The sequence below is a fragment of the Corvus kubaryi genome, unplaced genomic scaffold (assembly GCF_017639235.1).
Source record: "Corvus kubaryi isolate FWS band 111438036 unplaced genomic scaffold, C.kubaryi_AGA036_p1.0 37334, whole genome shotgun sequence".
Classification (NCBI taxonomy): Eukaryota; Metazoa; Chordata; class Aves; order Passeriformes; family Corvidae; genus Corvus; species Corvus kubaryi.
Window position 1 is genome coordinate 11759219 of NW_024581108.1, and position 13038 is coordinate 11772256.

Here is a 13038-nt window from a genome sequence, read left to right on the forward strand (position 1 = left end):
TCAAGTGACACTTGTTTAATATTGGTCTTAAAGGAATTCAGCTGTCTGATTTTTAATATGCTTACGTTGTGAATAGTTGTATCATTTTGGGTTTATGATTTTAGGAGACAAAAAATATCACTATTCTGTTCATTTGAACTGTGTACCTGATATTTTCTGCTTTTCTGATTCTTCCATCATCCTCCCTGAATCTACTTATGATGTTTTAATTCATCATAGCTATAGGAATTCAGTGTTCACACCACCTTTCATGTCTTGAATAATGAAGAACAGGTATTTTCTATTCTGCTTTAGGGTTTTCCAGGTGACTTTGGAAATAGAGGCCCCCCTGGTCCAGATGGAAGTCCTGTAAGTATCGAATTGTGTCTTGATTAACATGATAAAATTTGTAACACTGAATATTAACTCCCCTTCAAAATTAAAGGAGACTTTTGTCTCAAAAGAGATGTCTTGAAGTCCACAGTAAAATTTTGGACTGTTAACTTTTCCATGCAAATTGCTAGGAAACTACTATAAAAAGTATAAAAAAGAGGAAGAAAATATTCAGAAAGCTGCCAAGAGAATGCATTTTCCACTGCTGCATGTGATGACTGCCTTAAGAGTCAGATCTCTTGCTCTCCTCACTGCATTACTGATGAATGTTGTCTAAAAAAATTCTTGTATTAGATATGACTTTGTGTTGTTTATTTATACCATTATTCTAAGATCACCTTAACAAAATAGGATTCTTCCTACATGTAAAACCCCAACTTCTGTGTGCTTGTGCATTTGATAGTTGATTTCATCCTTTGAGCTGGTACTGAACACAATGATGCTAGCATGTCATTTAGTGCATTATAATCAGTGTGATAACAGCTTTGTCCTTGGCAGTGTGTGCAGGCCTAAAGTGCCCTTGCAGTGTGGTGTTCAGACTGTGGCGCAGTCACGTCATTCGCAGTGCTGCCCTCAAAGGAGCTTTGCTGTCTTGCTCCATTTGTAGGGAAACTCTGGCTGCAGACTCCAAACTCAGGTTTCCTTTGGTGTCAGAAATCAGTGAAAGGCTTTGGGTAAGAGAAGAGAACAGCAAAAAGTGCTGGGTACAAGAGCAGCTGATTTAAATCATCTTGTATTGTTGGATGCTCCTTTGAAAACTGCTATCGGTTTTTGTCTAAAGATTTTTCTGATATGGAACTGAGTCATCAACTGGACAGAGTTTCCCTCCTTTTTGAAGGTCTGCCCTGACACCCATCTTAGAAACTTGTTTTAGAAAAGCTTACATGAATTTTGCTTGTGGGTTATCAACATTTGGTGCCAACATTTTGGAGCACAGGAAAAAATTTTTATGCATTTCTGGTCCCTAAGGCAAAGTTTCCCTTGTTGGAATGTCAGGTGATATCAGTATGGTTTTCATCTTGAAAACCCACTGAGGGGTTGAGTGTCACCAACCGCTTTGCAAATGATATTAAAAGGTGAGTTCTTCCTTCCCCTCCTCGTACTCCCAAGTCTCCCTCCATTCCTGATAAAGCAGATATTGTCTTTTCACCAGATCCACAGAACAGTACTTTAATAGAAACAAGCTCAGAAAGCCTGGATCTGAAATTACAGACTTGCACATTACAAAGAAGCCTGTTTTAATGCAAGCATTTGCAAACAAGTTCCATCTAATCTGCCAAGACAGCTGCTGATGTTACTGCCTCCTTCGACAGGCAGCAACCCCTCTCCCCTCCTCCTCCAAAGCTCATCCTGCAGGGCTTGTTCAGGCAAGGGGCCAGTGCTGCAGCTGCAGGGGGCTGCAATGCTAATGGCATATTTACAGAGCCTCTCTGTGAGCTGGCAGTGGAGATCAGGGGCTGCCTGGGAGGCCTGTGACAGCAGGAACTTGAAGGAAAGACATTTCTTCCCATGTGCTGACTTGACACTACTGACATTTGTCTCCATGCCTAATTTCTTCTGCTTAACTGACTAATGCCAGCCTTCATTTCCACAACACCCTCTCAATTCTCTGAGGATGTCAGTCTGCCTTGGAGGATGTTGCTAGAGTGTTCAGCTTCACCTGTGGATAGCTTGGAGCAGGTTGGAGAAAGTGTGTAAGGCACCCAAGGAGGGAGGACAGCATGAAGATGTCCTCTGAGCCATGTTCAGCAGCCGTGCCCAGTTGGACACTTTCAGAATGGGCTTAGATTTGCTCACATAAAGCTTCCCCTTCCCTGCAGGTGCCAAAGGGCTGCAGTGAACCCTCTGTGTTATCCACTGTGTAGCGGGTCCCAGGTGTTGGGACAGCTTGCATGAGACATGGTGACCTGGAGGGCTACAATACCTGTTTCACATAGGGCAAAGAGACCTAGCAACTGTTCTCTGCAGTGTTTTAGCCTCTTCTGAGTTAAACTGTGGCAGAGGCAGTAGTGGAATACTATTGGATTTTTAACTTCTGTAGGAAGTACAAATACCATAGTTTGTATCAAGAAATAGTTTTTCATAAAGAAAGTGTAGCCTCTATTTGCAGAGGACTTTCTATGAAGTGAGATGGTGTTCTTATTTATTTTTCAGAGGAATTTTGATAAACTTGTTTTTCACCCTCAAAAAAAATTGGTTTTTTGTACCTTCCAGTTTAAGTATCATGGTAAAAAAAAAAATCTCATATTCCTACATTAACAGCAGAAATGTTTCCATGAAATATCTGGAGATCTAATTCCACAATCCAGGGATCTTACTAAGCATATTTCTCTACACAGTGATAAGCTGTCACTCTTTGCAAACTCTGTAAAAATCACAACTGACTTGCTTTGTAGATCACTTTTATGTTATCACTGGGATTTCTTTTTAAATGGTAAAATTCAGATAATCTAAGATTAACTTTCTTTAAAGGGAATTGTTGGTGGCGTGGGTCCTCCTGGATTTCCAGGACTAAGAGTGAGTATAGTTTTATTACATGCTTTGATATGGCTGCATTAGAGTGTTTGTCTTGTGTTTTTGTGAAATAAAAACAATTACGAAAATTCAAGGATTTAAACAGATTTTGTTTTAGATAGCCATGATTTTAAATAATATCACTCTGCAAAACTGCTATCATGTTGGCAGCATGGAGCATTTCTATACTTGGTGTGGATTTGTATTCTTGTTTCTGATCCAGTGTGTTTGGGTTTTTTATTTGAAATAACCAAGTTTGCTAGTTTATAGCACTAAAGCCAGTGTAACAAGTGCAATGGTCTCAAACATTTTAACAACAGCAGCTCTCATTGGTTCCTGAATATGGCTACCAAATTCAAAGCATAATGAATTTCTAAGCAAAATTACTTTATAATGTATATAATATCAGATTAATTTTTTAATATTTGTAGAATAAGGCTGTGATGCTCACTGTGGAGTTGCACACAGTGGTTGTATCTATCAATTGTGCCAGAGAAGCTCTGAGTCCTACAGGAGGTGGGACAGACTTTCATACTGAGTAGTTTCACTCCCTTGGTTGTTTTTAATTCATGTATTTACTCATAGAGGACTTCTGATTCTTGATATTGTCTCAGTCATGTCTGGCTACACAGCCACGTTCTTAACAAGGGAGAAATAGCATGTTTACACTTGAATTAAGAAAGCCATGATTATCTCCTGTGTTTGCTTTGTGTTTGATATCTGCTGATCTGAAACATTCTTGATAAGTTTGTTACTTTACACTGATGGTCATCTTATTTTTCCTTTGAAGCACAACAGTTGAGTTCAATTGTTACTCTTTTTAATTATATGTTCATAACAAAAAAATTCCTGTAAGTAATCCCTTGCTGCCTGTTTAGGACTGTTATGGCATTGCTGTGAAAACAAAAATGTGATCAAGAAACCTCTGTAGCTTCCAGCCTTCGTCATGCCATGATTTTCTGTGTTCTTGTCAGCTGACATCAGCCAATTGAAACAGTCATGAGACTGCAGCTTGCACTCTTGAGAATTTGCTCAGAATTATGGTTTCCTTTTCTCTCGTGCATGACTGTCTTCGGAATTTAATCTCAAAGACTTTGATAATTGTACAAATGTATCTTAGGTTTTTTAAAAAGCCTACTATATGTCACTTCTAAAAAGATACTCTTACTGATTATTTTGACTAAAACTTAGCAGTTTTGCTTTACCTAGAGCTCATGAGCATAAATGCTTGCGGGTCAAAGCTGCATGTGCCTTCTTGCTGAGTTGCAGTCACTTACAGAGAGACTGTGTCAATAGTTCTTTGTGAAATAGAGAAATAATTTTCAATCACCTGTCCAAAGTTTTTGCCACTGGTACATAGATGAAATATAACCATAATGAGAACTGTTTCTTGGGGGAAAAAAAAGTTGATGGCGTGTTTAGATTTTGAACAGCATGAAATTAACAATTGTTTAGAGTGTGAGTTCCGTTTGAGTGGCCTTCTCTTGTTTATATGTGGGACTCTTTCACATGGTTCCAGCAACATCACATTGGTTACTCTGGTTTCCTCTTTCACAATCAGATAATTGGAAGAGCTATGCTTTGTTCCAGAGTCTCTTTACAAGGGAGCATTGCACTCTTTAATCTGTAGCAGAATTTCACCAAGTCCCTGGGGGAATTTCAGGTGACCCCATCATCCCCTAGCACAGCCTGTGTGGTGCAGCCCTGTTCCTTGACCACACTTGCTCTCCAAGTGGGTCTGTGCTCCCTAGCCTCAGCCTTCTTTTGTCCAGGCAGATGCTAGTGGTCATCCAAAACTGAGTAAAGAACTACAGTTCCCAATGCTTGCTTTAAAATCCTTAGTCAATCATAACACATTATACTATTACAGGATGCAGTATTGAACATGAGATTAAGTACATTCTTCTGGCAGAAACCAAGTGCGTTAATTCAAGTAGCTTGTCCAACCCAGCTGTGTGCAGTGTCCAGAGTTAGTTATATTTTCGTCTTTGTTCATGAGAACAATGGCAAAATGAGCAGCATCAGCAAGCTGAGTCCAGTAATTCCTTCCATCCATGATTTTTTTCAATATACAAAGCTGTTGCCAAATTCAGAGTTTTGGCTGACTGAACGGTCAGTCTTTCAAGACTTAGCAAGGCCGTGAGTTTTAATAAGATGAAGAGTTTCAGAAAATTTACTGCTAGATATACCCAAATTAGTATTTCTTTTTAATTTTTATATTTTTTTTTGGCTTTTAGAGAACCCACTTTTTACTAGGAAAACATTAGTTTTCCTTTTCTGGTATTTTATCTTTTTGACTTGAAAAAGCAATTTGGTTTTAGTTTCTCTTGTCACATAGAAATGTTGGAAAAGGTACACTTTATGTAGCTGCAGGTTTTATCTATCAGCAAGTTTTATCTGAAGTGATAAGCATGTTAACATATAGCAAGGCTGCTATAGGTGGAGAATGATTAAAAAACCTGACAGACTTACTAATTCAACACTTTTCTTATCAGCGAGATAATTTTCCAGTTTTACTTTTGTGTAGTTCCAGTTCTTTGCTGTTAATTAAGTCACTCAATATATTTGGAGACTGTGACAGGAGTTTAATGAACCTGAAAGTTGTAAAGCTGTTTTGGAATTTCTTCCCATCACTTTTGCAAGCTAAATTTCCCAGCACAGTATCCCTCTGTGATTTTCCAATCAATCCTATTGTTACCATAAGTGTGCATTTCAGCATTCAATATCATTAACACAGAAATGCCTTGCTGAGCTAGAATATGTAGCACAACTCAGAGACAGCAATGTAAACAATTTACTTGATCAGCTAGCATGACAGAATATATCATGTAAGCAGTCATGGAAAGTTAGAGCAATGCAGAGTGGCAATTTTCTTGGGAGCTCTACCAAGCACCATTAGGACACTAAGTGACTGGTCTTGCCTTTTCTTCAGTGAGCCATAAGTCTGATGGTGGCTGCAGAAGAATGTGATTGCTAACATTGCTGAAAGAGTCTCCAGAGAATAATGAATGTGTGCTCAACTGGAAATGCATAGATGTCCATCTCATCTTTTCCATGTCACTCTCAGCAAATGGCAAAAGATTTCTTTATTCATGTGTGTTGCTAAAGTCATGTGTAGCCACAGAAATATAACATTGCCTTTTTGGGATTTTTTTCCCCAAGAGGTTTAATAGGCAAAAATTAGATGGGCTTTTCCCTTTGTAATGTAGTTTTAACTATTCTAAGTCATGTCTTAATTTTAGCTCACTGTTTTTCATTAATATTATTGGTGTTGCTGTGCTGATCTTTTAAGATTCTTAATTTTTGTGATTCACTATTTTTTTCTCCTGTCATAAAACTGCATAAATGAATCCCAGAAAAAAGAGTTGTAGTAAGGACTCTGAAGGTACATTAGAACAGAAAAGGTTAGCATGCCCATTGGAGCATAGGTTTGATTCTGCACATTTGGTATTTTGGAAGAGTCACATCTCTATTTCTTTTTCTTCTTTCTGTTTTGTTTGTTTTTTTTAACTTGTAGAAGTCACTGATAGATGAGAAATCCAAGTAAAAGGACTATAAAAAGGCCACTTTTTATGGCCCTACTCATTATGGAATAATTTCTTTAAGCCAAATTCGATGCCTACAGAGAAGTGCTGTCACATAACCCTAATGACAGCAGCAATGGCCACTGAATGTGGAGCTGCAGTACAAAAGAAAGCTTTCTTAATTTGCATTGCCTAATACACTGTGATCTTCTCTTGAATTTATAATCCAATCTAATCTTCTATAATCAGGAGAAGAGGCAAGTCTTGTTTCTTGTGTTTCTGCTGATGCTGTTGGGAACTGTAAACGTGGAGGACTTACAATATGGATACCTTTTTTTCTCTAAGAAATTAGCCTAAAAAATATTTTGGTTTCTCTCTGTGGTGCAGAAAAATGCAGAATTCTGTCAGGAGTCTTTAAGTTACTCCATTTCATCAAATGCAGTCACCTTTCTTGCTGTTTGATAGGGAGACATTGGGCCGGCAGGACCAAGTGGACCATCAGGAATTCCAGGGCCCACGGTATGGTACAAAATGATCCCGCAGCCCCATGCCTATGCTGCTTTCCAAATTATAGTCAAACACTGGATTTATGTTTTCTTTAATTTAACAGGGTTTTCTAGGGAGTGTGGGACAGCCTGGAATGAAAGGTGATAAGGTGATTTAAATATTTTCATTATCTTGGAGATATATAGTTCTTTCAGACTCCATTAAATCTTGAGCATAATGTGCTTGGCAAAGCCTTCCCTTTTTCCTTTTTATTTCTTTCTCTTCTGACTTTAACTTTTCAAAATTATGTCTGTCTCATGATCTGGTACTTTAGACAACTTTTCTCTAGAAACATTTTTCTGAACAGAACACTAACTATTGAACGTAACAATACCCAGATCTTTGTCTGTAGAGTTTCCTGGAAGAGGTATTTCAGTGCAATACCTAACATTGTCAAAGATCTACGTTCATTTTAAATAGTCAATATTGAATTAATCTTTCTCATTCCCTGTTTTCTGTATAATATTATATGTTGTTTAGGGTGAACATGGCCTTGCGGGAGAGCCAGGAGATCAGGGATACCCAGGAGACAAGGTAAGTTATAATTGCATTGTTTTACAAAATTATCCAATTTCAGCAACTTCTTCAGGCTTGAGAGTCTCTTAAAATGCAGCAGGTCAGTTGCATAAAAGTAGAATGCAGTAGTAAAACTTTCTGGATATTACTGAATTAACATATTTTTAAGCAATTCTGTGCTAATTATGGAAAATGTGAACAAAGACAAGTAAAGGGCACAGGCAGAATTCTGGCATCTGTGTGTATAGAGATGCCTCAAACAAGGATTATGGTATGATCTGAATCTTGCTAAGAAACTGTTGTAAAAAGTAGTTTTCCCTTGACCCTCGAGGTTCATCTGCAACTCACCTGGACCTACTGTGGTTAGCAGCAGCACATGGTCTGGCATGCTCCTTCACATCATCAGACTGAGATAAATAAGAATCTTCTTTCCTGTTTGGCTAGTACATCAGAAGTCACTGAAATAGCACATCCTGTGAGAACTCTTTTGATGAAAATGGAATGTTAGAAGATAGTTTTCATCCTGCAGAATTCTTTTGAAGCCTGTTTCAGGTGTCAAAATATAGCAATTTATTGCTTCCAATGTAACAAAACAATTCATTTTCAAGTGTATTTAATAGCTTTCTTTTTTCAGGGTGCTCCTGGTTTACCAGGACCCCCAGGGATCAGAGGAAAACCAGGACCTCCAGTAAGTTTACTCATTGAATTTTGCTCTTGATATATCGCTGTATGTTGTTGATACTTGATATTTTATACTACTGTTGATATTTGACACTTTTGTGTGGTTGTTATGTTCACAGTGCATGTAATCCCCTAGAAGTGACCTAATTTAAAGTGCACAAAGAATAAGGTCTAAACTGCTTTTATTTCTAGTGACTGGTGTTAATGAGTGAGTCAGATCCTAAGATGTGAGACTTATTCCAAATATGAGTATATGTATCAAATTTTAATAGAGTGCTTAGGATATTAGATACTCTGTGACAATCACTGTGTGGGGAAATGGACATGATGGTAATACTTGAAACAAATCCACTGAGAGCTTTGGGAACTTCAAGATGACTATTTGGACGAGCTGGATTTGGAGGGAGTGTGTGAGATATCATTAATTACAGCCAGTCATTTCTCACAGGGATGGGAATAGTCATTAATTCCTGTATTTACTGATTTTTAGCAACTTTAAAGGCATCTGTGCAGTGCTGCCACTTCAGCTGGGTTTGTAAATGTTGATGCAGAAAAGGCATACTGTACAGGGTTACCTGGCTTTTCCTGGCCTGCTCTTAGCACTAATATCCATCTCTTTTCAGTACGTAATTAAAAGTTACCAATACTCATGCCATTGTCAATTTTCTATGTGCAATTAAGCCAATATCTGGTAAACCTACTTTAGACCTCATGAATGTCATAGACCCTTAAATTCAATAAAAAACACTTTCCTTGCCCCATAAGATTTATAACGTAAACACTAATCCTGCGGTAAACTTACAGAAATTTGCTTAGGCTTAGATGGGAAAACTCATCTTTTTTGCTTTTAAAGATGTAAGAATTTTCATTTAAAGATAAGCATGTGAATCAGCCTATTCCTGAAAGAGCTGTGGGTTTTAAGCACAAAGCTGAATGTGACCAACCTTGTGACTTACGTTAAATTAAACTATGAGACCTCAGTCCTGCAAGTAATAGAAATTGAACTTTGTAGAATAAATTTACAATTAAATCATTCATGTTAAAAATTAGAGAAATGCTTTCCAGGTCAGACCTTAATTTTGCTCAAGTAACATCTAGTTATGGTGGGAGAAGGCTTGTGAAAATGTGGAAGAACAGATATAACTTAGAGAAATATTTTGGCCCATTTTTTTTATTGGTCAAAATTTGTATTTAATGGCGTCAATATAACATGTGGATGGGACCTAATTTTACTGTTATTAAGCAAAAAACTGCCATTTCGTTGGCTATGATTGGATACTTAAAATATATAAGTAACTGTGTAAGCCAATATCCGTAACAGTTACTTTCTGGACATTTAAATAATACATAGTTTTTATTGTAAAAACAGCTATGTATTTCAAGGGTTTTTTTATATGGTTCCTCCCAAAACTCCCAGTTTTGTCTTAAACTAGTTTGAATTATTTTTGTTGTGACTTCAAAGTGATGTGAAGAACTGGTTTTAATAGTATCCAAAGAGAGGCAGATATAAAATTTCCTATTTAATGTCAAAATAATCTCAACATTTCTGTTGGCCTTTTTGTTAATAAATGTTTTTAAAATCTTTGTAACGATCTGTTGTGAAAAATAAATTATCATCAGAAATCTTAACTGGATTTTTTTCAAGGGGAAAATTGGAGAACCTGGACCCCGTGGACCACTGGGTCCTCAAGGACCTGAGGTAAGAAATTGCTTGATAGCGATTGAATGTCAGTTCTAAATCATGAAAATAAGAGGTAAATGGGTTTGCTTCATAAAAGACTGTTTTCTTAGTTGAATTAGGAAGATCTTTTTATTCAGTCATATTTGATGAATTCATTCTCCTCCATAAAGTACAAAAGATTCCAGCTCATAATTTTTTTTTCTGCAAAACATTAATGTACAGGATCTTTGAATACAAAGTAGTTCATTTGCTTATGTGATTAGGATTTGCTGTCTCTTGAATCCTGTTGTTATGGGTTACACCTTCAATGAGACTCACATGATTTCTCAGGCACATTTCCATTTGTAAATACTATGGCATGTTTACAAATGATATATTCCAGGCCTGCTTGCATATTCATCTCTTTCAAGAAACACAAAGAATAAACACCTGTTACTTGGGAAGCATTGCCAGGCAGTTGAATCTAGAAGTGAAGTTTCCTAAGAACTCTGTAGTGCAATGGAAGTCTGCAAAGAAAGTGTCCGTCTCCAAATTGTCACATTCTGGTGCCTTTTTTGCATTTATACCATGGACTTTGAGGAAAAATGCTGTGGTCTGTACCAGAAAGACGTATTTATACACAGAGACATGTATTTGCTGGAGAGATGAAAGCAGAAATTGTGGATTGTTCTTTCTAATCAGTCTCCTGCAATGAATATATTTTGGGTTTTGTTTGGTTTGTGGTGGGGTTTCTTTGTTTATTTTGGGGTTTTCCTTTTTTTTTTAAATGTATGAATGGAAGACATTTATTAGCAATGATGTTTCTTCTACCTTTATATGTGTTTGAGCATATCTCCTCAAACCAAGGCTCTATGTTCCTACCCTCCTTATTAGGCAAAAACGCTTGCTGAGAGAAAACTCACTGGAAAGTGCATTGTAGCAACACAAGGTGGTCTTGTCAGAATAAGTCTCTCTGTTTTCGTCAAAGGGCGTGCAGAAGACACAAGGCCTGTGCTGCCACCCTCTGTGGCTCAGGATTTTAGATTTTTCAAGCCTCTTCACTATTAATGAAAGAGGCCCTTGCATCATCTCTTTGCAGAGCTTCCAACAAAGGAGACCTGTGGCAGGTTAATCCCAAATTGCTGGTCTTGAAGCCTGTGTCCTGCTGCCCGTGGTGCTTATGCTGGTAGTCCTTCATAGTTCCTTATTCCAGCACAGACATGTTACTCCTTTGTGTCTGGGGAAAAGATCATTGTTCTGGGCTAGTTACCCTCAGGGCAGATATGGATGGGAATCTTCCTGTCTGAAAAGCCCAGCATTTCCTCTTGCTCAGGAGTGCAGAATTACTTCATCATTAGAAGGCAAATAAAGTGTGTGATGCTAGATAATTAAAACTTGAGTGTCCAGATACTTTTTTTGAGTAATTGTCTGCAAAATTAGTAGTTTTAAACCTACAAAGCAATGTTTCTCTTAACTTCAGTCATGCAAGACAGGTCCAAATAAAGTAAAAGGTTTTTCCAACCTTTACTTCATATAAATATGGTCAACATATGGCAAAATAGAAACAGGATAGCAGCATACTGGGACTTTGGACAAATTGAAGATACCAGAAGTTCTGTAATGAAAGGAATTTAAAATAAGCAGCTTAGAACTGAAGAGTGTATCTTGCCATCCTGTTACATTGTCTTATAAAAATAAGCTAGTTGTTGTTGCCAGGAATTATTTAGGCACAACTGAATGTATGAAGTATGAGCAAATAATGTAGATTTTTCCAGAAGAAAAGTCTACTGTCATGTATCTGATCATGTCTCGACTTCCAAAACCAGACAGCTAACAGGTCAGACAGGGCTGCTTTCCTTGTTCCTGTTTCACTATCTCAATGGTTAGACTTCCTGTGACCCCATGTCGAAAACACATTGTATCCAGTACTACATGTTCCCTTGATGTTTCTGGAAATAGAAGAATGTGATGAATTAATATCTTACAATGAGAGTACTTTGAATTGGTATAGACATGACAATCCATACCATATGCCTTCTATGAAAGATTTTATTCTAAAAAAAAACCAAAACCAAACCTATCTTGAGATTTGTTGGACTTTGCAGGAGCAGGAGGAGCAAGACTCTGTCTGCCCAGTGGCAGAAACTCTCAGAGACCACTTCCAGCTATTTCTCTCTCCTTCTGTCCAACACTTAAGACAGTGGGATTTATAAATGTGCCCTCTCCCCACGTTCAAGTTTGTTTTGGGTACATGTGATATAAGAAATTGGGGATCCTTTGGTCTTTCCAGCTACACCTTTGAGTATTTCATTTCCAGTGTAAAGAATAAGCAGTTCTATCCCTGATTTTCTTCCCATGTAGGCTGCTGTGACTCTGGCACTACAGCAGCTGAAGTCTATAACTATCTCTGCACGCAGTGGTGGGAGCAGGGCAGGCAGACTTCAATCATCCTCACTGGGTTTTGTGGTTTTACATGCAGATCACCAGTGAATTGCTTCCTAAATCTTTCCTCTGCAGCTGTGCAGCCAAGGTACAGCGGATCAGAGTTGAAATAAGCCACCCACCCATAGCCAGGGTCCATTTGAGACCTGCAGTGCTGATGGCAGGGGCGAGCAGAGGGAGGGACAGACAGAGGTCTCGCTCTCACTCTCTGGGTGGCCAGACGAGGGTTGGCTGCCAAGTGGTTCTTTCAGTGCAGGAGTCCTGCAGTGTCGAGCCAAATTCTCTTCTGGGTGTGTTTCTGCAGAGCCAGGGTCTGTCGCGTGCCTGAGTGCCAGCTGCTCACAAACCACTGGATATATTCAGTGAGCACTTTATGGAGTGTATTCTTCATCAGTTGATACATTTTGCTGCTTTGTCATGCATCTGAAAATGAACTGCCAAAATATGAAATTTCTTTAGAGCTTTGTTTTATTGGTATGACAACTGCAAAGTGCTGATCTGACTGTTTTAACCCACAATGTCTCTGTTTACTGTGTACAGTGAAGTATGCAGTGCTTATTGTTAATGCGAATGAAATTAGACAAGCCTTTAACAGGCTTCCACATGTATTCAGAATATTTTATAGTTAAATTTTGCTCTAGGAATCACATTTAATTATCCCTCCAAAATGAAGGTGATAGTTCCCTTCAGATGTGCCTTCAGATGTTCTCTGTGTGTTATAAATAGGTTTCATCTGAAGCAGAGAGCATTAGTCACTATCTTCCATAGAACTTTTTTCATCTG

The 13038-nt window shown here is 38.1% G+C and overlaps 1 protein-coding gene across 3 annotated transcripts in view; it reads left to right on the forward strand.

The window, feature by feature from the left end:
- Positions 1 to 13038, forward strand: part of COL24A1 (collagen type XXIV alpha 1 chain) — a 127389-nt gene that overhangs the window by 44250 nt on the left and 70101 nt on the right. For all 3 annotated transcript variants that reach the window (XM_042030290.1, XM_042030291.1, XM_042030292.1), the window contains exons 13-19: positions 295 to 348; positions 2845 to 2889; positions 6876 to 6929; positions 7021 to 7065; positions 7437 to 7490; positions 8107 to 8160; positions 9799 to 9852. In XM_042030290.1, the coding sequence (XP_041886224.1) occupies positions 295 to 348; positions 2845 to 2889; positions 6876 to 6929; positions 7021 to 7065; positions 7437 to 7490; positions 8107 to 8160; positions 9799 to 9852 (360 nt within the window). The remainder of the gene's footprint in view (positions 1 to 294; positions 349 to 2844; positions 2890 to 6875; positions 6930 to 7020; positions 7066 to 7436; positions 7491 to 8106; positions 8161 to 9798; positions 9853 to 13038) is intronic.